The sequence below is a fragment of the Rhipicephalus microplus genome, chromosome 5 (genome assembly GCF_043290135.1).
Source record: "Rhipicephalus microplus isolate Deutch F79 chromosome 5, USDA_Rmic, whole genome shotgun sequence".
Lineage (NCBI taxonomy): Eukaryota > Metazoa > Arthropoda > Arachnida > Ixodida > Ixodidae > Rhipicephalus > Rhipicephalus microplus.
The window spans coordinates 18,588,025-18,611,872 of record NC_134704.1 but is presented as its reverse complement, the minus strand read 5'-3'; the positions used below and the strand labels follow the sequence as shown (position 1 = coordinate 18,611,872).

Sequence of the window (23,848 nt, the reverse complement as noted above, 5' to 3'; positions counted from 1 at the left end):
TACTTGGTAGTACTGCCGCGGCTTCGAGTCTGCCATTGCATTGCGGATCCGCTATAGTTTATGGCTTGTTGGGCAGTAGTATGAATGCTCAAACTGTTTCTAAAAGTGGCAAACTTGACAGCTTTAATGCTCTACAAGAACAACCAGATATGAAAGTAATTTTCCTCCTTCCTTATCAAGTAGTGATGCTTTGTTTCTATTTTACACAAATTGTCTAAAGCGTAAGGAGCGCTCGAAAACAACCAGTCGAGTATAAAAGAGCAGTCCGACGCGGCAGTCGGTCATACAGAAAGAGAGACGAAAAGTCCTAACCGACGAAAAGTCCGGCCTGCGCTCAATGCCCTCTGCCACATGTCTGTAGATGCGCAGAGATGATATGGACATAGGAAAAGGGAAACTTATCTATGGTATATATTCATAGCCATTCCCAGAAAAGATGAAAGAAGTCCTTAGTTGCCTAAACTAGTCGATCTGCTAAACGATGAAGCTGCTGCTGATGATAACAAAGTACACACTGTCTTCTCGTACTCAAACCTTGATATAACGAACATGGATATAACGAATTATCTGTTACAACAAAGTAAAGGAACAATAGATTTGTCATAGATACAGCGTTACGAATACAGGTTTAACAAATTTTCAGATATAACGAAGCATTTTCAAGGCAGATGTGACTGAGTAACCTAATGCCATTTCCGTGGCCTCTGCGACTCGGCTACAGCAACCTGCCTAAGCTTATCGCGAAGGCTACGACTTAAAAGATATTCAACTTTATTTATTCGAAAATAAAATATTTTCTGTAAAATTTAAAATAAAGTTTGGACATTTGTAAGAGAGATTAAATTTCATACATTTTACAAAAAATTCAAGAGAGTGGGCAGTTATGCATACATAATAATCTCCACCTAAATTATTAGTTCATTACACTCTGTTTTGAATACCACTGTTGACCGATTCAAGACGACCGCAGCGCGAAGCTCCGCATCACCTCAAAACTGACCTCAGGGGAGTACTGCCGTTCGCCAACTTGGTTGGATCCAGCCGTGGTCTCTTGGCACTTCCATGATCACTGCCAACCCTGCAATACCAAATACAGGCCACACTGATGAGGCGAGAACAGCAATAAACTGTATGCTTAAAACAGCATGCATAAAGAAACGTTCAGACGGCACAGAGCAGGAAACACTTTGTGCTAGCGTTTTACATGATGCCAGCTGGCGAGAAGTGTTTCAAACTCACTGGCATGGCTACGAGCTATGCCGGCCAACACTCCCAAGGATTACAAAAACAGAACAAACAAGCATCAGATGTGCTACGAAGATTGTAGGTCTGGTCCGTACCATTCTTCCTTGAACTGCTTTCCATTTGTGTCAGAATTACTGCACTACTGCTAAAAGCCACAAATATGTCCCCTGTGCCTATCTTGTCTTCATTCTCTGTTGGCTTACCTAGGTTATATACCAGTTCAAGGTGATGAAAACAGTGATAGAAATGACTTTACATTTTGTAGCGAATTTCTAGGAAGAAAAAAATGGTAGTTTGGAGGATCTATTGGTACTATGGAACGAGATGGTAAAATATGACATAAAAGTCTTGGTGTGAAGTGACTGGTGAAGTGTCTCAAATGTTATTTATTGCAAAAAATGTTTTATAATAATCACCAATGAAAATATCAAGAAACAAACAATAGTTGGCTATTAATTGCACTGTGAAATTAGCTATATATTTAAAGTTGACAGAAATGAGATCAAACTAGCAATGCCAAATATGACAAAGTCGCCGACTGATTTTTCGGACCTGGAGGAGACCGAAAAATAGTCCTAAAAATTTAACAGTCCGGAAAATTTGTTTTTACAAAAAAGTAAAATTCATTGCATTCAGACTGGCTTAAAAAAGTACTTTATCCTGCCTTGCCTCAAATTACGCCTACAAGCTAAAGTCAAGCCTGTTTATAACGAACTTGAGCCTGACGCGGCATCCGTTAGCTGTGTCCCGAAGTTCGTACTAAATGAAACACAGCTTTTAAAAAAGCTGCAAGTGAAAACACAAATTTTTTTGCCCAAAAATATCCATGATGCACGTGTTTCGAAGAGCAGATGCAATAAAGGCGGTCTCCACAGCTGAATACCGGGACGCCCGAAGCGGCAAGTTGGCTGCCAGACGGTCAACAGCTCCGCGACGCGGCACCTAACGCGGTGATTAGGCCCAAGCCAAGCGGTCACATTTACCCGCTCTTTTGCCTGGAAGTCGATAATACAATAACATCCCCCCGCATGTTAGAGCTGCTGTTGAATGAGCATGAAAAAAGAAAAAATGCTGGGGGGGGGGGGGAATCGTTCAAGTAGCAATGATGAACTTTGATTTTAAGGGGGGCGGTGGTGATCGCTAGCTGGCACGCGTGCTACTTCAGCAAGCATCAATGCGCTTTCAATGCAAAGAAACTGAGTGAAAAGAGCATTTCTTCCTGTAGCAGCCGTATTTTCTTTCACCAGCGTTTTCGCAGGAGTTACATGACATTGCATCCAAGAGAGTTGGCTGCCAGCCTTACTTTGTAGAACATTACCATTTTTTGCTCTCACATTCTTTGCATTGCATTCAATGAGCTATTGTGTTGTTGCTAGAGCTAATTGGCTAATCGCAAATGCTACAATCCCTCGAGCTTGCCGTGCAATCGAAAACGCATGAAGAATTGACCTCCGAAAATCCGTCGTCACTGTGGTCTTGGAGAGTTTTCTTAAGCACCTAGTTTGACATCCCCTCGGTAGGGACATCGTTGTCCGTATTAAATACATACAAAAACAAAGCAGAACGTCGCCGGGGGCCACAGCACGCACATGCAGCGAAACCATGCCTGCATGCACGGGGTCGAAAATGCCGCCCGCCATCGCTTCGCGCTTTATCTGCGGCAGGGCCAAAATGACAAAATCCGGGAGTGAAATTCCCAGATTGTCCGTGGCGAAAATTCGTTATATCAAGTGTGCCTCCGTGTGTTACTTTGTTACACAGAGGTCGCAAATACATGTGCTTCTATGGAGTAACGGCAGGCAATAGAAAAGCTTTGTTATATAGAAGAATTCATTATGTTGAGGTTCGGTATAAGCAAGTTTAAGGGGGTACATGGGTCTTAAAAGGCCGAAAATCGCAAAAAAAAAAAAAACTTTTTGAAGTTGACATTTTCTAGCTTCTCATGTCATTATTTCTGGAACAAAATCAATTTATAACACCCCCTGTGATATGAATCTGAGCACAAATAGACGCTAAAGTTGCACTTTTTCCCGGCCGAACCGTTTCCGTTACACACAAGCTATCGTGGTCATTTTGGTCCTGTTTGGAAGGGTCGTTCATCTTCAATTTCCCGCCACCAGTGGCTCTCCTTGTTCACTGGTTTTTCAGCAAAAACGCGTCATCGAGAAGCATCACCGCGCGATTCTATTGGCTGCTTTGGGCACGTAACAAAACCTAGACACCCGATTCGCCAAGTGGCGTTTCTGGTGTCTGCTTCATCGTGACGTGCACCGACATCGGACATTCGCCATTTGGTCATGATGCTGTCGACTGCCTGCCGCAATAAAGAAGTTGCTCGCCTCACTAATTTGTGAAGCGGGTGTGGTGATCGTTTGTTCGCTGTGAACTTCAGAAAGAGCCCCGCTATCACTCAGGACAGGGAGGATAAGGATAGCAAACTCGCGGCGTTCAATGGCGGTCGCCGAGTCACTGGTGTAGGCCTAACTCACGTACGAGCCCATTGGTTGTCGACGTCGCTGAAAGCGGCAGTGTTTTGGAGCCTCAACAGTTTCAGGACAGCAAGTAAAAAAGCAGAAGTGAAGCTACGAGAGATAGCAATCTTTGCAACGATGGAACGAAGGCGCAGTCTTATAGCTAAACGCGCCGATGCCGCGGGTTGCCCCCGTCAGACATGAACTGTATGACGGGTCGTCAGAGTGCAGTTTGCCGCGCCTCAGCAAACAGAAAATCAATCTTTACGGTGAGCGTGCTCGCCGCCAGCGCAATGGAGGCTACTGGCAACAGGTAGAGTGCTTTTAACGACGCGTCCGCAACGATGAACATATTGCGCCGCGGCCTCCACTCCACTCAAAAATGTGGCAATCTTACGTGAAAAGAAAACACCTCTCTGCTATTGGAGCCTTGAAATTGATGACAGAGTGCACGAGTTCGGTCTGCAACATCAACAACTCAATCTGGACAAGCCAGAAAACCGCTTTATTATACGACATATCGCGGATTACGCGCACACAATCATGGCACATAGGCGCCACCGAACTGATTAGCAGCCTAGACGGCAGACGAGCACAAGGCGACCGCATCAGCTCGCAAGTATGCCTCTGCGAAAAACATGCAGCGGGCATTGAAAAAACGCCATTTAGGTGACTCAAATCGCTGAATTTGCTAATTATTGTAAATAAACAGCTTTTCCATGCTACTGTCTGCCCAAAATAGACTTGTGTTTTTTCATGATTTCTCAGGATTCAAATTTTGCTGCAGGTGCAAACTTGTCTAAAAGATATCTCTGCCTCCAGAGCAGCTAGGACTGTCATTTCCGTTGTGACATGTAGCTGTATCTTTAGTTTATGCAATGGTAGGTGTGTATTTTCGATTGAGATCTTTGAAAAATTTATTTTTTTGCCAGAAATTGGAGCACAAAATGGGTGTGTCTGCAACACTGAAATGCAAGGTGCGAAAAACCTTGCTAAAATTATCAAATTAAAAAAGCACTCCTACCGTTGCGTAGCATATGTTGATTAGTACACGGGCTTGTGCCAATAGTAGCTCTGCAATGCAAATTTATTGCGTAATTATACCACCAAACAATAGGTGATGAATTTCAGGATCTCAAAAACTAATTGGTATCGAGGAACAGTAATTACATTTTTGAAATCAGCATCAAAAACTCAATAACTCTGAAATTTCTTTATAAACACATGAAAATATCTCGCATTTCGTCTCAAATAGAGTCATCATAATCAGCCTGACTACGTCCACTGCAGGACAAAAGCATCTCCCACGTTCCGCCAGTCAACTCAGTCCTGTGCTTGCTGCTGCCAATTTACACCTGCAAACTTTTTAATCTCATCTGCCCACCTAACCTTCTGTCTCCACCTAACCTGTTTGCCTTCTTTGGGAATCCTGTTAGTTACCCTTAACGACCAGCGGTTATCCTGTCTACGCACTACATGCCCGGCCCATGTTCATTTCCTCTTTTTGATTTCAACTATGATATCCTCAACCCCCGTTTGTTCCCTAATCCACTCTGCTCTCTTCTTGTCTCTCAAGGTTTCACCTACCATTTTTCTTTCCATTGCTCGCTGCGTTGTCCTCAATTTAAGGGGGGACACGGGTCTGAGAAAACCAGAAATCACAAAAATCGACTTTTCGAAGCTGACATTTTCAAAATCTGTACCTATTTTTGCACCTATCTGAGAAGTTTCTAGCTTCTCGCGTCATTATTTCTGGCGGGAAATCAATTTATAGCATGCCTGTGAAATGAATGCGAGTGCAAATCAACGCTAAAATCGCGCTCAATTCCGCGCCGAACTGTTGCCGTTACACACGAGCTATCGTGTTCATCTTGGTCTCGTTTGGAAGGGTCGTTCTTCATCTTCGATTTCCCGCCAACACTGGCTTGCCTTGCTCATTGGTTTTTTTAGCAAAAACGCGTCATCGAGAAGCACTAGCGCGCGATTAAATTGGCTGCTTGGGGCCCGTGACAAAACCTAGGCATCCGATTGGCCAAGGGGCGCTTCCGGCGTCTGCTTCACTATCATGACGCGCACGGACATACCGTATTTACTCGCATAATCCTCGCACTCGCGTAATTCCCGCACCCCCGAAAACTGCCTGCTTGTCGCCTGCTTGTTCCAGCCACTGATGATGATAGCGCACGCTATTTGGCGCCATCTCTTAAGCATCAAGCGTACTATTGCACGGAGATTCAATCCAATCCAAGCCAAGCCAAAGTGGCCAGTGCGCGTTGCGGCGTGTTTTGTATGTTGTGTCGGTTATCTTGGCACGTTATGGGGTGATACTGAAGCCACACGGCTGCTTCAAGTTGCAAGTGATAGATCATACGCTAAACAATGGCAACAAGGCCGCCGGTAGGCCCTTCGGAGCCTACGAGTTTTGTGTTCGCTACTGGTGATGGCAGCTGAAAGCCACCAAGACGCGTTGGGCCTGCCGTGTGCCTAAAACTGGGATTGATGGTAAACTTGATTTTTTCAGAAGGAAACTGCGGACGATTCTGTTAAATAGGCATCAGCCCAATACTGATGCCCTACGCTTACCTTTTTGAGGGCTCCTGTTGCGCGCCGACCGCTACCGCTACGCCCGCAACGCCCACAAGCTTCTCGTATGATATTCTAATTCTCGGCTATTTGCTTCCGCTTTTTATGTCTCAAATAAATCTTAAATCTTGCCTTGTGTTGAACCTCTGCTTTTATTGTTGAGGTAAGTTCTAATTAGTACTTTGTAAAGCGTGCTGTAAGTTGCTGGTGTGAGAATCCCTCGTGGCCACTTCGTTTTTTTTTTTTTTTCGCTTTCTGCGTTTTCGTGGAAAGTTTTTCCTGCGTAATTCTCGCACCCCCCAACTATGCATCAGGTTTCCGGCAAAAAAAGTGCGAGGATTATGCGAGTAAATACGGTACGCCATTTTGTCATGGTGCTACTGACTGCCTGCGGCAGTAAAGATGTTCCGTGCTACAGTAATTTGTGAAGCGGGTGTGGCGGTCGTTCGTTCACTGTGAACTTCAGAAAGAGCCCCGCTATGGCTCAGGACAACGAAGATAACGAACTCCACGCAGTCTACGGCGGTCGCCGACAACGTTACTAAGAGCGGCTTTGTTTTGCAGCCTCATCAGTTAGAGGACGGCAAGTAAAAAGGCGATAACGCGGTTCCCCCCGCCTGACGAAAGGACCTTGAACTGCGCGACTAGTCGTCAGAGTAGAGTACACCGTGCGTCAACGAACAACAGAAAGTCAATCCGTTCGTGGTGAACATGCTCGCCGCCCCCGCAATGGAGGCTACTGGCAACAGGTAGACTGCTTTTAACAACGTGTTCGCAACGTTGTCGCGATCTCCGCTCGAAAATGGGCAGTCTAACGTGAAAAGGAAGGCAACACCTCGGTATTCGTGTAGCCTCGAAATTGATGAACGCGGGAGCAACTTTGGTTCGCGACATTTACAGAAAACTCATTCTGGACAAGCCGGAAAACATCGCCATGTAATTTGACGGATCGTGGATGACGCACGCACATTTGTCGCACTTCGCCGTCAGTACAGTCACCGAACTGATAAGCGGCCGCGCGGCAGACGAGCACACGGCGACAACTTGCCACAGGACTAGAAGAAACTACACGCTCGTGCAAACAATCAGTCCTATGACATTCCCGGTGCATATTAACTGACTAAAAGTATGTGTGCCATGATATTTTTCACTCGGAACAGCGAAATAAAGTTTTAACAGCATTATTCTAGAAGCACAGATTTTGACCAATTTATTTTGCTTGTTCGGTAAAAGTGGACCTAGGACAGCTAGAGCTGTAATTTTTTTTGCACAATGCAGCTAAATGTGCACAAAAAACAATGCTGGGAGCCTATTTTTAATGGGCCGCTTCATTTTTATATTAATATAAAAATTTTTGTACTTGGTTACATGCAATGAACTTTACTGTGCTGTGATTCGAGAAGTACTCGTTCAATTTTTGATCAGCTTGCAGCGTCGCACTCCTTAGGCTCTCTAGCATTCATTTATATGTCATTGGTTATGTAATTCCAAGTACATACATTTTTACAGTTAAATATGTTAGAATTCTTTGTTTTCTTCATTTTTCTCAAAGCTACAATTTTGTACACCCTGCATAAAAATTACTGCAATATAGCGGAAACTATTACAGATAGCAGAATATTTTTTTTTTGCAGCATGAAGCTATATGTTTGGAGCACACAACATAGGAAGCAGATTTTGATTTTTCTTGATGCAAGTTTTTTAAACTAGTCTTTTGTGTGACCACACAATGGCCACATTCAGAGCTGTGAAGTTTAGTGTACTGTAAAGTAAGAAATGACCCAATCAAAAAAGTGCTTCCTATGTTATATGTTTTGTGCTTTCTACTGTCAATCTCTATGTCACACTGTAAATTTTTGAGAGGTGGTTATTTTTCTATTGTGGTAAGAACAATAAAAATTGTTATCTTGCCTAAATAATTAGCTAATGAAGCTACAGAAAAATAACTACATTTTTAGAACCAGGAGAACAAACTAAGTAAGCATGCCAACATTTGTCACATTTGGTTCAAAAATACCGTAATTACTCGAATCTACCGCACACCTTTTTTCCGGTTAAGTGAGTTAATAAATCGCATGCGCGTTAGAATCGAGTACAAAAAAATGAATACGGTCATTCTATTGCCATCGGCATTTCCAAAATGGCCGCCCCCTACGTGCGTCGGCATGACGCGTTGGCCATTTCTGCCTATGTGTTTCTCATGTGCGACACTTCGTACGTGTGCCGAGAAGTTAGTCATTTTGTAATGCATTAGCATCAATGGCATGGAAGGTCAGACTCCAAAAACTCGACAAGTGCACCAAGATACTGCATTTAAAAGAAAAGTCATCGCGTGTGCAGAAACGGACGGAAATCAGGCCGCATCGCGGTCGTTCGGAGTTCCCGAAACGTGCGTGCGGGACTGGCGGAAACAAAAAGAGAAGATTGTCAACAGCGAAGCTTCACGCAAAGGCTTCAGTGGACCACAGCAGGGTCGGTTTCCGCAAATTGAAGAACTGCTCGGTGAGTATGTGCTTGAGCAGCAAGCGGCACAGCGGCCCGTGACGATGCAGTTAGCCATAGAAAAAGGGCTAATGCGGAGCCAGTTTAAAGCGAGCAGGTGCTGGCTAACTACAGTAAAAGCTCCTTAATTCGAATTCCAAAGGGATCGCTGAGCAATTTCAAATTAAACAAAATTTGAAAAAATGAAAGTGAGCAAAAATGGGTGGATTTCGGGGGTGGGGGCACGAAAAATATTTATTGGCCAAAAAAAGGTTAGCGATGACCATCTGCTTCTTTTCTCTGAATGCCACAGCTGCGGCTCTCTGTTCCAGCGCGCGGACGCGGCGCAGGGAATCCTCTTCACCCTCTTCAAAGGTGAAGAAACGTGCCACATTAAGTGCCTCCATCACCGCAGAAGCTGACGGGCGCGCAGGCGCTTAGTCTTCCTCACCTTCTGGCTCTTCAGCAACAGGCTGCACACCGGCTACTTGAGCGATAATGTCCTCATCAGTCAGGGCACCACACACCGGTGTCAACTTACACATAATCGGCAAAACGTACGCCCCGAAGAGTTTCGCGCAATGCCACTGACATGAGCTCCTCAGCCCCATCCACGTCGAAGTCACAACTATCCTGCGCACTTCCAGCTGCAAATCCACTGTGGCGGAAATAGTTTGCGATTGTGGTCGCGGTCACCTGTTCCATGAGCATGGCAGTGAGCAGCGTAATGCCGAAATCCTTCCTGTCGCCCATGCACAAAATCATTCTCTACAGCACGTGACGCCGATAAAAGCACTTGATGTTCCTTATCACACCCTGGTCCATTGGCTGTAGGGCCGCAGTCGTATTTGCTGGAAGGAACACCAACTTTGTTGCTCTCAGCTCAGCGTCGACTCAGCTCAACCGCCGAGAAGAACGGGGTGAAGCAAGTTCGCGTGCTGACATCGGCCCACGGTAAAGCTAGAGTGACGGCAATGCTCTGTTGCACGTCAGATGGGTACAAGCTTCCCCCATACCTCTTATTTAAACGGAAGACGCTTCCGAAAGGAGCTGTTTTCCCGAGTAGTGTGATCATGCGGGCCAACGAGAAAAATGGGTGCGCGTTGCAATCGACGTCTTACTTTTTTTTTTTCGTCGTGGAAACCAGGTGCGCGTTACAATCGAGGGCGCGGTAGAATCGAGTAAATACGGTAAATGAGAGAGCCCCGAGACCCATGTCCCCCCTTAAGCTGAACCCTCTTTGTAAGTCTCCAGGTTTCTGCTCCGTAGCCAAGTACTGGCAAGATGCAGCTGTTATATACCTTCATCTTGAGGAATAGTGGCAATCCACCTGTCATGATTTCAGAGTGCTTGCCAAATGTGCTCCACCCCATTATTATTCTTCTAGTTACTTCAATCTCGTGGTTCGGCTCCGCGGTTATTACCTGCCCTAAGTAGACAGTCTTTTACAACTTGAAGTGGACTATTGCCTATCTCGAAGTGCTGCGCTCTTCCGAGGTTGTTGTACATTACTTTCGTTTTCTGCAGATTGATTATAACACCCACCTTTCTGATCTCCTTGTCTAACTCCGTAATCATGAGTTGCAATTCATTCCCTGAGTTACTCAGCAATGCAATAAGCAATGCAATATCATCGGCGAAGCGCAGGTTACTAAGGTACTTTCCATTAACTCTTATACCTAACTGTTCCCATTCTAGGCCTCTAAAAACAGCCTGTAAACACGCGGTAAATATTATTGGGGAGATTGTATCCCCCTGCCTTACACCCTTCATGATTGGTATTCCGTTGCTTTCTTTATGGAGTACTATGGTAGCAGTTGATCTCTTGTAGATTTCTTCCATGAGGTTTATATATGCTTCATCGACGCCCTGATTCCGCAGTGTCTGCATGACTGCTGATATTTATACTGAATCAAACGCGTCTCGTAATCTATGAAGGCTATGTATAGTGGTTGGCTATACTCTCAGCATTTTTCTATTACCTGATTGATATTATGAATAGTGTGCCCCCTTAACTGTGTAACTGTTGTCATATCACATAGTGTGAGACCAAAGCAATCTGTTATTTTCACATTTCACGCAAACATCAATTATTTTCAGTTTTATCAGGGCTTGAGAGCTGGCCACACAGTTGATGTTCTTTGTTTTTTCGGTGATGTTTTGGGGTAGATTCGGAGCGGTTACAAACAAAAATCACAGTTTGGAGCAGCAGGTACATCACTGCGATAACCGGCTTCTGTCCCATAAAATAATTTCCCACTCACTTGCTGTTGGAGAGCGATGATGAGGAATGGGAGTGCTTCCGGTGGTGGTGGTGGTTCTGTCCGGTCGAAGAACCAGTGTTTGTGCCGCCACCAGAGCCCGATGACGACCGATGGTGGTGATGGCTGTGATGGTGATGACCGTGGTGATGGTGGTGCGAAGACGTCAAGCTAACCTTGCCGAGCACCGTATGGCGCATCGGGTCATTGTGCTTGGTCTTGGCCACGGCCCTCTTAAAAGACAACGTGCAGAGCCAGCACAGCAGCTTGCCTTCAACCTGAAAAATTGTTCATCATCAGCATTGAACCCTATACAACCACAATGGCTGCTACATAAAGGCAAAAACAAAATGCACAGAAACAAAGAAGTGGCCCAGAATCATCGCCACTGTGTGAACAAACTTTGGCCTATAGAAGCATATACACAGTCTCAAAATTTAACATTTTCTGCAGATTTAAGCATGTACTGCCTCAAGTGTGTCAACAATTCAACACACAAAATCCCCTTCAGTAGGACTAACCGTGACAAAAGTGCAAGATTGCTTTTGCTTCTCCAAAACTGTCTTCACAGTACGATTCGTAATGGTCTCTAATGAATTCATAATAATACACTATTTGAAAGTGGTGAATATTCCTTACAGTTGCAATACAACAGACACCTTAATGTGAAGTGAGAAATTTGGATGCAACTGAAGAACTCCAAAACAATTATGCTCAGGAAGAATAAAAAAATGCAGTTGTTTAAAGCCACTCAGTTGATTAGACACTGACTTTTTACAAACAGCATGAGAACTACGAGTCTAATAACAAAAATAAGCTCGACTTCTTTGACAAGGGGGACTTCACGTAGGCATCTTACCATTCGCACTAAATTTTTAAGTAGATTTAAATTCAATCTCTAACCTTCGTAATCCGAAAGGTATATAGCACTCCCTGTACTACACAGACCTGACCTAAAGTTAAACCCCTTTATAAGAAGCATGCTCTGGGCAGCAATACTTGTCTTTTACGTGAGATGTCTCTCATAACCAGGATATCTTGTATGCATTTTCTTATCAACCCACATTTCACTGTAGGCACATGGGTGTCTCTCATATCAGTGTTGGCCATTTACATACATGAGTTACAAATAATGTTACTCATGTATGTAATGTACTCATGTATGTAAACGGATGCCGCGTCAGGCTCAGATTCATATTTTCTCGACAAGTGACTGTGCTCGTCATAATCACTGTGCTTTGAGCGCACTTGCAATTCGATGGGCAGCCCAATGAAGAGTTAAATCTTGAACCTGCTAAAGCTTTGGCTAAGACTTCTTAACCGGCACCACAACGTGCCAACACGCACCTTTCGCCGACTGTCATCCTTGCGGTCAAAGGCGCAGCGTTGCTTGCATTGCTCGCAGCTTACAGGGGGTCCGTATCTCTTCTCAGAGTTGGTACACCGCTGGCACTTGGTGCCAATGAAAGCAGCGATGATGTTGCAGTATTCGCAGGCTGTTGGCTGAATTGGAGAAAGATTCATATTGAGTCTATTGTACACGTGTGCTGTGCCCACTCAGGTGGTAGAAAGCCATACCTTTCCATAAGCTTTTACATTCTGCTCACACTTCTTGCAGATGACTCCTGTACCGACTTTGCCACTGTAAAATGGAAAAGAATAAAATAAAAGATGGAATGTTATTTTCAAATGACTCATTGCACAATATGGAGGTTCACTCTCATGCAATTAATCTGAACACTCAAGATAACAGGAGTTCTTGAACTTGGGCAGAAAAAAATTGAAAATATCTGCTACTGCATCATTCCATACCTCAGCAGTAACTGACAGCAAAATATTAACAGCTAGTCATCTCCTTAATGCATGTGAAGCACACACTCATTGTTTAGTATAGCTTGTATCTCCTAAGCAAGGGCATGGACAAAAATGTATTTAAGAAGAGAAATAAAGAAGGTGAGGTTTTATTGCGACAGAACAAATGGCATGTGCCCCAAGTGTTCTCATAGTTTGCATGCCTTTTTACACACGCAAAACACGAAAATCAGAATGTAGTAACATCTTCCCAACTGTCTGCAAAAAAAAAAAATGTACCACTTGCAGAGAGAAGAGAGAGAGAAATAACGTTTATAGCACCCGTCTAGAATGACGGGGGAGGAGGCTTCGGCCTCTGCCCCAATCATCCCCCTAACCTTCGGCCGGACTCCCTTGGGACTCATCAGCGGTCAGGGCGAGACCGATGACTTGACGCTATTCTTCGGCGTCACGGCTGTGTAATAAGGCCTCCCAGGATTCTACGTTTCTACTTGTATCATTGTAGGATGGGCAGGTCCATACCATGTGCACTAAACCCGCAGTGCTGTTGCAGTGCGGACATCAGGAGCTGAACACTTCCAGGTGCCATTTACTGTACAGGTGAGGGTTTGGAAACACCCCGGTTTGCAATTTTCGCCACAGAATTTCCACCTTTTTGCTCAGCTGTTTAGCTGCCTCTGGATAAATCTTACGGTGGAGTTTATAGTGTGCGGTGATTTCCTGAAACGTTCGTAGTTCGTCTCTTGTGGAGAGGGGCTGCTCGCGCAAAGGCGGCTGGTCAGCGTCGATCAACCGGAAAGTGAGCCCTCGGGCGATCGCGTGCGCCTTCTCATTCCCCTTCAGACCTTGATGGGCCGGGGACCATACTAGTGAGATTAGCTCTGCGGGTACTGGTCCTTGTCTTAGAATTTTGGCAGCTGTAGCAGAGATCCTGCCCATATCGTAGTTTTTAATGGCTGACTTAGAGTCACTAACAATCACTCGAGTGCCTTTTTGAGCTATTGCCAAAGCAATCGCAAGTTCTTCTACCTCTGTGGTGGTTGTGTTCTTAGAGCTGCAACACGAGACCAGGTCCCCGTTCTCGCGAACCACTACCGCTGTGTTACCACTTGCACTTCCCCTGTTCCCCAAGCTGACTTTCAGAACACAGGGTGTTGCAGCACCAAGACTTCACTGGGACGCCCGAGCAAGTAATGTCTCAGTTCCCGAATAATTCTTGCTTCACGGGTAAGTGGCCTTCAAAGTGACAATCATTGATTGCGATTCTTGAGCATGCAGCGGTGCCTCAAGCCATTACGCTAAAAGAAAACTAAAAAGTAGCACTAAATACAGCATCACTGATTAAATGCACTGCCAAGTATACAGTATCGAGGATACTATCTACAATGCCGACATTAGAAAATTAACATAACCAATATTAAAATGAGAAAGTACTCGTTTGGACAAAAAATGGTGGTTATTTTGTTACTCACGACATCGCTTATTAAGGGATCTGTATGGTGTTCTGCAAATACAGGCAGTAATGTATAGTCACAGCAAGAATAATGTTTGCCACATAAATAAGGCATATCAAATAGCAACTCATCTTATGGTCCATCTTGATATTATTTTTATGAAAATGAAGAGAAAAGAAGAGCAACAGGAAGACTATCCCCATGTTTTCGCGTAAATATTATAAAGAGTGCGTGGGACTTATTCCAGCTAGGCCAACTTGCAATATTGCTTCATCCGATGGTTCTGGTTAAATCATTGGGTGGTAGGTACACATGCCATGCTCCAATTTATTGAAAACGTTCGAAAATCAGCTGCAGAAATAAGTTTAAGCAACTCCTAGGTCAGCAGTCAAGCCACATAACTACCAGACCACCGTGGCGAATCGCGGCTGAGTACTAGGATAAAACAGTAAGTGATCTAAACAGCTATGCCTACCGTTTAACCTGGTAGCACACCTGACAAGCAACATTTTAGTACTGACACATGCACTGTCACAACAATGAGGATAGAAGCCCTTAAAGCTGTTTGCTCAAGTTGTTTGCAACCGTAGATAATACTAACCTTTCTTGCTGGTATTCGGTGCGGCAGTAGGTGCATTTGACAATGGGAAAAGCGCCGCGGCAATCCTGTCAAAAGAACCATAAAAAGAAGTAGGTGGGTATCAAAAAACATAATATTGATGCCAGGGCAAGACCTGTAATGGCACGGCAATAATGTGAAGGCACAGCTCAGTGTGTGGAATGAGCAAAATTTAGACATTGGAAGAAAAAGAAAACCATGTTTACATTTTTAACGTTGAACAGAGGCTATAGCACAGCCTCACAGCAAAAGACTTGACTGACAAAAGGGGGACGACGCTCGTGAAATGCCTAGCAAATGACACTCCAAGTGTCATGCATGTTGATTCTTTTACGTTCACCTTGGGAAAGGGGCGACCAATCCCCAGTAGTGCTTTTTCAGCAAGTGGCAGACTGGCCCATTGAACATATTTACTCAGAAGCAGCTCAATTTTCTGCCTTTGTTTCTACATTTTAGAAAATTGGCTATACAGCTTTAGAAGTTGCCATTTTTTTCATTTGAGTATTACATTTGCAGTGCTGAAACTGCAACCAGCATTATTTTCTGGTAATAAATGTGAATACAGAAATCTTAACTACTGATCATTACTTTTTATGTAACTAATGAGACCAGAGACAAGGATTTGCACACAGACCTGAGGTGTTCCCACAATGAGCAGTGCCTCCACACACAACCTCCAGTTCATAAAATTCAGTGCCCATATTTTATTTACTTTTTATTATAGTAATATCATGCACACTGGACAGCTTTGTGTGTTGTTTTTCACCTCTTCATTTTTAGAACAAAAAAAAAAAAGATTGCTTCATGTTACATCTTGAGAAGCTTACTAATCATGCTTTTTTTATTACCTCTTTATTTATCAAATGACTGGTAAAAGTCATAGAGCCTTCTAATCAAGGAGATTTTTTTCACCCATGACTAAGTTAAGACAGTTACCCAAATTTTGAGAGCTCAATCATTTTCACGTGAAACGTCGCAAGAATGTCCACAACTAAAAGCATGAAATTAATAGGCATTCACTCTTGAAAATACAGACATTCATACTATGAGCGATTCTTTTTTTTATCATTCTTTGGTCAGCCACACACCTGAACTAAACAATAAACAAGTGAAATTTAGAGAGCTTTTTAAAGACCTTCTTCCGTAAGACTAGGACATGCAATAAAATATCATATTGCAATGGTTTCGTAAAGTTTATGTGGAATGCCAGAATGTTCATTATTTCTATCTAGCTCAAATTCATTCAGAATTTTTTTTGAAAGGGGAATGATATCTGACAGCATCAAACTAAACAAAAATAATTTGCAATCATAAGGAGTAAACAAAATAATTTGTGTAAGATTTACACCACTAAAAAGTGAAACTATCTCCTTGTTTTTACTGCATGCTCAGGCTAACCCCATCACATAAGCTAGGCCTTGGTTAGTAGTCAATACGCTGCTATCATCATTGCGAACTGAACATGGTCGGAGAATGACCCGCTCGCAACCTTGACAATCGCCTAGGAGAGACTCAAAAACAACACACAGCACGGCCCAGTTGCTCAAGACAAAAGCCAATAGACAGAATTCGGGCAACGCCTTACCTTTGCCGAGAGGCACTGAGCTCTCTAGTGTGGAGGCACTCTTCATGGTGGGCTTTACGAGCTGTGAGAGGGCACAAGAACAAACATCACCACCACACAACATCATCGCAATGATTGTGGCGTATTATGGCGAAATTGTTGATGAAATTATGATGCAAGCTGTAGTGTAGATATAATTTCACATCTTGAATTTTTAAACAAGCAATTCATATCACCCTTGTGTTTCTGCATTTTGTCCTCAGTGAACTATTGACATGAAATCCAACTGTAGAGCACCAAAAATGTGACAGGTCATTGCAATCATGAGTCCATTATGATAATCGCTGTTGAAGGCACACGGTCAAAGACTGTTACACACAATGGAGGCGCCTTTGTTTTAAGGAAACACAGGCAAACCAGGTAACGTTTAACGTTGTGGGACCAAAATAGCCCCCAAAGTGTGCAACTGCTTTTGAAAGTGCAAGAGAGTACAGGAAGTGTGTTAAACCCTACTCAAATACATTTAAGGCGGGCAAAAAGAGCTGTGCAAGAATACCATGAATAACAAGAATGATGCACACAACTTAGAAGTCTGAACAAGATGGCTCAGCAGCCAGCAAACAAATTTCACACATATGCAGGAAAGCATCATGATGCTTTACATATTTATAACAAACCAAGTATATTCAAGAGTAGTACGCGCAAAGTGGGAAGACATGTCAAGGACAAATTTATAAAAAGTTTATGAACTGGCATTGAGTCACAGATTCAATGTTACAACAGATCGGAACAGAGCATGAAAATAAAGTTTTTCTTACCCGCTCTAGGTGGCAACTGCTATAGACAAACAAGCCTAGCTAGAGCTAGCTGTGGTGGCACATAAAACATTTGTACAGAACATAACACAAGTGGTTTTGCTAAATGCATGCACAGGCAAAGTTTTCAAAAATGGACGAACGAGAGTTTTGCGCAGAAAGAAAAAGGAGGGGGGAGTGGGTGGTTCACATATTTTCAAATATGCCAAATCTAGCATTACAGTCATTGTGTAAGTTGCAAAAACTGTTGCACAATAAACCCGAATTCGAGGCTACCTCGCCACTTGTAAGCATTCAGCGTTTCTTGCAGATCGAATGTCCTAACTTTCAGACAACAATAAAAGGTCATGAAACAGGATTTCAGAACAGCAGTTGCTGAAACTCTTGAGGAACACTGCGAGTACTTCCCACGCACTTGACATTTTTAGTTCCTCACAAAAAGTGCCAAAGGAGTCAAAGCACCGCAAAACAATAACATTTCAAGTTAAAGCAGTGAATGCACAAAGCCATCTGTATTGTATTAGGAAAACAATTCAGCAAAACCAGGAATTAACAGCCCAATATCACTCACTACATAACCTACTTTGAGCGAGCAGAGACTGAACAGTGTCCCTGCAGATGAAGGCAATTTGAAATCATGACAGGCCTCATGCTACAAGGCTCAACACAATCCAAAACTTTCACCACACATTGGAATGCAGAGTGTGAACACAAATGATGACAATGCTAATACTATACAAGAAACTGCTCTTAATACACAAGAAATCAAACTAGAACACAACGAAAAAAATGAAGCAGCTAGTTTCCCATTCACAATGGAATGCTTTGTCCAAAAGCATTTCACAACATTGTAAGAAAGCAATAACTTGCTAACACATGGCACCACTTTGCAAGCAAAGTTCTACAGCCCACAACATGATAGTTTTCTCAGTTATCGACAAGTGCATGGGCGACGTTTTGAATTTTTTACTTGGGGCACTCAAAAGCTTCATTCTAGAAACATTCTAAGGACTGCGCCACTGCTCATAAGTACACATATTAAAGCATCCGCGTCCTTACCCCCACAAGTGCACAGACAATTCTTATAGGCCATGAAATCAAAAAATAAAAATAAAATGAACCAAGAAGAGTGCAAAAACTTGAAAAGAATATATCTGCACATAAATATGGCGATACACAATATCTTCGTTTTGTCAGCAACATAGCAGTATTTAGTTCTCAAATGGAGCATATCGTACCTGTTGCTCATAAAGTTTATCTACTTTTACACCCTCCACTTGTGGTAATCTCATCCCTCAACGGCTTGCATTTGTAGCACGGCTTCATTACATATCTTGCTTGAGACTAGCTTACCAGGTGCTATACTACCTCTGGTTTCCGTACAGGGCAACACCATCACCTACCAACATTTTCGTGACAAGTTCAAAGTGATTTAGCAGCCCATTCAGAAGCCATTACTTGGGAAAGATTCACACACAAACAGTGGAAAATTCTCTGGACATTTTCATGACCAGAAAATATGCACTCCCCAAAGCTACACTCGGTCCTACCGCCCTTTTAAAAGCCACGAGTCATTATTCTGCTTGCTCACATCCCTACATGAACTTGTTCCACATGCATTCACTAACAGTACGCATAGACTAAAAAGCTTGCATTCGTTCCAGTGCCATCTGCACTAACTCACGAAGAATGAACTCATCCCTCACTCATAGAAGAATAGCCAGACTAACTTGCATAAACAAGCAATTACTGCTGTTGATGCCTCTACTCAAAAAGCACTCGCATGTGCTCTAACGTGCCAGTCAATTCAGTGTGGACCGGGTATGCGCCAGAGTATTCACGAGTATGACATGAAAGCATTTCAAGCTGTACCATGGCAGGGACTAGCACGATTAACAAAAACCTTCAATGGCCTCCCAATCACAACAATTATATGCCATGCTGATTATTCCATGGAAATATCACTCCTGAAAGTGTTATGCTGAATTTTTTGCATAACTGTATGGTTAGCAAAAGGTTTAACGTAAGAAACAGCTCTCAATATGGTTTAGAAAGACTTAAACGTAGTTGCAAGGACAAGGCTATATATCACCACGCCACTTTTAAAATGTGCGAGTGTGTGTGTTTAGGTAATGCATTGAGGAATAAATAAGTAGGCAACCATTCCTGCTTATTATAACCCGCTGGCAGCTCTGTATTGCTTGCACCTTTCAGATTACAATTCTATAAAGTTCGACTTCTCGCACTTATGGCAAAAAAAAAAACAAACAAACTAGGCTATATGAAGAAAAACTTGCAGTGATTCTTAGGCACCACAAGGTATAGGCAATAATAGTTTCAAGTTCTCAAAAAATGCTCCAAACACAGCCGAACACTTACAGCAACAGCAATTTCATGAAGCTGATTCATGCTGTAGTTATGGTCTATATTTAATCTGGCCAAGTGCGGTGGTGTTTTACGGGAACCTCACATACAAGTAAGGGTTTAGTGTTAAAGAAAAAACAGCGTCACATGATCACAACAAAGTGTGTCCTACAAAGCATTGACAACATTCGAAATTCAAGTTCTCATGTTTCTAGATGCCAAGAGCCATGTATGCAGCCTCCTGTGCTCTTCACGTGTCTTCCTATTGCTCTAAGTTAGTAGCTAATATTTCTTAGGATATCAATGTCACACTGTTGATCGGATGGTGGTCAAGTCTGATCGGGACTAAACTACCCAACAGCAATTGGCCCACACCCACAGCATGCGTAAAGATGCCAATCAAGATCAATCACAACTCCCATGTGACACCATGTGTATTACAAACTACAAGCCACATATCCCACAATGGCACACAGTTTATAATGGAGAGCTCAGGCGTCTTGAATAGAACCTGTGCTGTATATCGTACATTTATTACTATCAATATTGGCAACTGATAGCGACAGTGTAAAAAATACCTTGGTCGACGGTGTTTGAAGATTCCAAAGGACTCGCATACATTCCACACTTGATGTATTCAATAAGAAGCAGAAGAAAGCTTTTTACATGGCTCAGAAAGGGTTAAAAGAAAGTACCACATTGAATTTTCAAGCTTTTTCACAAATTCTTCGCTTTAGGAACAGGAAGCTTCAGCTGCTGCAGTCTAATGATACAGTCCAGTGACAACACAGTACAGATCATAGGAACTAAACCTAGCAATGCTTCTCTTGCTGTCAAAAGTAAAGAGAAAGGCAAACTTTTGACTTATCAAGGCTGTTTGCTTACTGTGCTACCAGTTCACAATTGCCAGTAATGCTATGAAAGATTGACAATTGATACGTGGGGTTTGACTTCCCGAAACCACCATATGATTATGAGAGACCCCGTAGTGGAGGGCTCCGTAAACTTTGACCACCTGGGGTTCTTTAATGTGCACCCAAATTTGAGCACACGGGGGGGGGGTCCTACAGCGTTCTCGCCTCCATCGAAAATGAAGCAGGGATTCGATACCGCGACCTGGAGCAGCAGCAGGGTACCTTAGCAACTAAACCACCGCAGCGGAGCGGCTATGAAAGATGTGCTAGTGGTGTGTTCACGTGAGTATGTTTTGGAGGAAGTTACAGCTGATCTATAATGCTTTTCATGGAATGCTTACCGTAAAACTGGAGACCTTATGGTTATATGAAGTCACACATTACCTATACAACCTTGTGCTTTCAGTGAGCAATGCAACACGTTTCAGAAACGGGAAGCACTCCTCTCACAGTGTCCAGTAGGCCATAATTATATTAACTTCCATGCTATATTTGACATGTTCTGCAAAATTAAATAATTGGCTACACTAATACAGGAATGCAAAAAAACGTACAGGGTGCCTACAAGGCGCCTTTTTTTTAGGTGACCTTAATTTTTCTGTGTCAGCTGCAAGCAATGAGAAAAGCACTACATTGTATTGTCTTATACATTAAATGGACTATGGAACGGTGCAGAGTGAAGTGTGAGGAAAGCATTGTCTGGATGTTTCCCGACGCAAAAATCTTTATGATGATCACAACCTGCTAATTTTATGGCATATTCGGTTGGCCGCTTTGATCCTCTGGCTCAGAGTTGCCAAATGCAGAGGCAGCGTGCCAACCGATTCCGTTGGCGATCTCAGAGGAGCTGTGACTAAGAGCTGGAAGCGGCCGGCTAGACATTCTTGCTCCGCTTTCACAAATGGCGCCGATCAGTTCAGTGTACATTTATGACATGTCTGGACACAGCGACAACCTTCCTAGCTCAGCACATAAATATGACAATTGTCGCAGTCCGAGCTTCTATCTTCAAGGCAAATCATGTGGCTGTGCGCGAGCTGCTGCAACGACAGCATTGACGTTTCCTCTGCCTTTGCTTGCCACCTCTATTTTAACATTAAAGGTGCACTTAGGTCTTCATAAATGTGAACTCGCCTCATACACCTGGATACATGCTCAGAACCGTCACTAACAATGCACGTGCCCGGTGATGTCCTCTTCCGAAATGTGTCCTCACACTGTTGGCACTGTTCAACTGGTACATCTGCCAACAGCCATGAGATTTGGCCAGATAAGTCAGGCGATCCGTCCTGGTCAGATCGTGCCACACTCGCTTCGAAGTCAGAGCAGTCGGGAGTGCTTCGAAAGAATCAAACTAAGGTAGTCCCGAGGATTCCGAGAACCGAAGGTGCAGCCACTTTTCACAGTGCTCTAGAGTGCTCGTAAACAGCCAACTGAATACACCATCAGATGCAATGGCGAAATGAGAGGGCTGTGTAACTTCTCCACTGGTGTAGTGCTCCACTGCAGTTGTGGAGCCCTTGAGAAAGTTTTTCAAATGGTTGTGCACTCAAATGCGGGAATCCGTGCAATTTCGCACGCGCACTCATCTGTCTGTGCAGTAGATCGTGTGTTATACTAATTATTCCAGTAGATTGCAGTTATACTAGTAGACTGTGTGTTACCCTACAAGCACTGCTGACAGAGGACTCTTGCAGGAGTCTGAAATGTAACCTGACCAGCTTCCTTCTACATTCAGCGGGTGGCTGCCACAGCAAGGAATTCAAACCTACTAGATTAACAAAATTCAGCTTCCATATTAGAAGCACTGATTGAGTTTGTCATAAACAGTGCGACTTTCACAGACAACTCCATAATTTCAAGCACGGCGTTTTAGATAACTATGAATTTGCAGAACCAGGTGGGAGTGGCACTTTGATATGTGGGGTTTAACGTCCCAAAACCACCATATGATTATGAGAGACGCCGTAGTGGAGGGCTCCGGAAATTTCGACCACCTGGGGTTCTTAAACGTGCAACCAGGGGGGAGTGGCACTTTCCTTCATTCAACAGAAACTGCACCATCTCGCTATGAAAACTCGCAAGCAGCTTGTTTTAACGGAACTCGTTCAAACGACACGGACTAGGCGTGTCAGGAAATCAAAGCGGAGACTACGTGCGCCGTATCTCGTCGCACCAACCGAAGCCTACGCTTCTCAATTCATATTTCACCCACTCCGATTAATAGCGCAGCGTTTATCTTTTGCGACCTGCTCACGCAAATGCGAAAAAAAGGCTTGCAATATCACCGCACGGAAACCTAAGCGGCCATCACGATTCACTCTGACATCAAACGAGCATCTGATGTGAGGTATCCCCACCTATTAGCATCCCGCACAGTATAGTGCGCATGAAAAGTTCGACGGATGAGTGCGCGTGGAAAATTGCACGGATTACCGCATTTGCGCGCACGATAAATTCAAAGCGTAGCACGCAATGAAACAGTAACACTGCCCTTTCATACCACATACCAACGGAACCAAACATCGTAGAATGTCTCATTTTTATTCTTCGAAACGCACCACTCAAAATAACCACGGAGTGGGCATAAGGTAACGTAAAACGCATTTACTCGAAACATTGCTTTAAACAAGCTTTTTTTGTTGAATCAACTGGACGCAGAGGCACTAAGCCTAATGATAAAAAAAAAGGAAAACGTAGTCGGCGAGTATCGATGTACGCCGCGATTTCTTCCACAAATGACACAATAACTTTTCAAGAATATTGTACGTAACGAATTTGAATACAGAAAAGAAACAAGGAACTTGAGGCACTGTTCACCTACTTTACAAAGCTGCTGCCCTTGAGAAAGTTCTTCAAATGGGTGTCGTGCGTTGCATCTTGTGCATGCGAACAACGCTGAGGCCATGTAAAATGCTGTTAGCACTTATAAAACAAACGGATTGGGCCTCTCCAGGTCAACGATACCAGAAAGAAAGGCACTGTTTTCAACAGCAACTACGCCTTGCTCCGAAAGTCTCAGATGTCAGTGGCGTCCTCCGACGATTTGTGCAACAACAAGCGTTAACAATAGCACAAAATAAAAACGGCAGGACTCACACTTGCAAAGTGGCGCTAGTAGTCGTACAAAATTGCTAGCGTACCAAAGGTTATTTTTTTTTCTCTAAGCAATGATTTAGTTTAGTCTGCAACGTTCCAGCCACGTACGTCCAAAAGTCACAAAATTCTTGAGCTTGATTACATTGTTCATTTAGATATCGTCTAA

The 23,848-nt window shown here is 43.5% G+C and overlaps 1 protein-coding gene across 1 annotated transcript in view; it reads right to left on the bottom strand.

Moving 5' to 3' along the window:
- LOC119174933 (protein FAM76A-like) overlaps positions 1 to 23,639 on the bottom strand; it is a 31,799-nt gene extending 8,160 nt beyond the window's left edge. Inside the window, exons 1-6 of the mRNA XM_037426066.2 lie at positions 23,408 to 23,639; positions 14,909 to 14,973; positions 12,620 to 12,683; positions 12,389 to 12,544; positions 11,045 to 11,319; positions 1,001 to 1,078 (exon numbers count right to left, since the gene is read on the bottom strand). Of these exons, the coding sequence (XP_037281963.2) occupies positions 1,001 to 1,078; positions 11,045 to 11,319; positions 12,389 to 12,544; positions 12,620 to 12,683; positions 14,909 to 14,973; positions 23,408 to 23,491 (722 nt within the window). The 5' untranslated portion in view covers positions 23,492 to 23,639. The remainder of the gene's footprint in view (positions 1 to 1,000; positions 1,079 to 11,044; positions 11,320 to 12,388; positions 12,545 to 12,619; positions 12,684 to 14,908; positions 14,974 to 23,407) is intronic.
- Between the last annotated feature and the right edge of the window lie 209 nt (positions 23,640 to 23,848).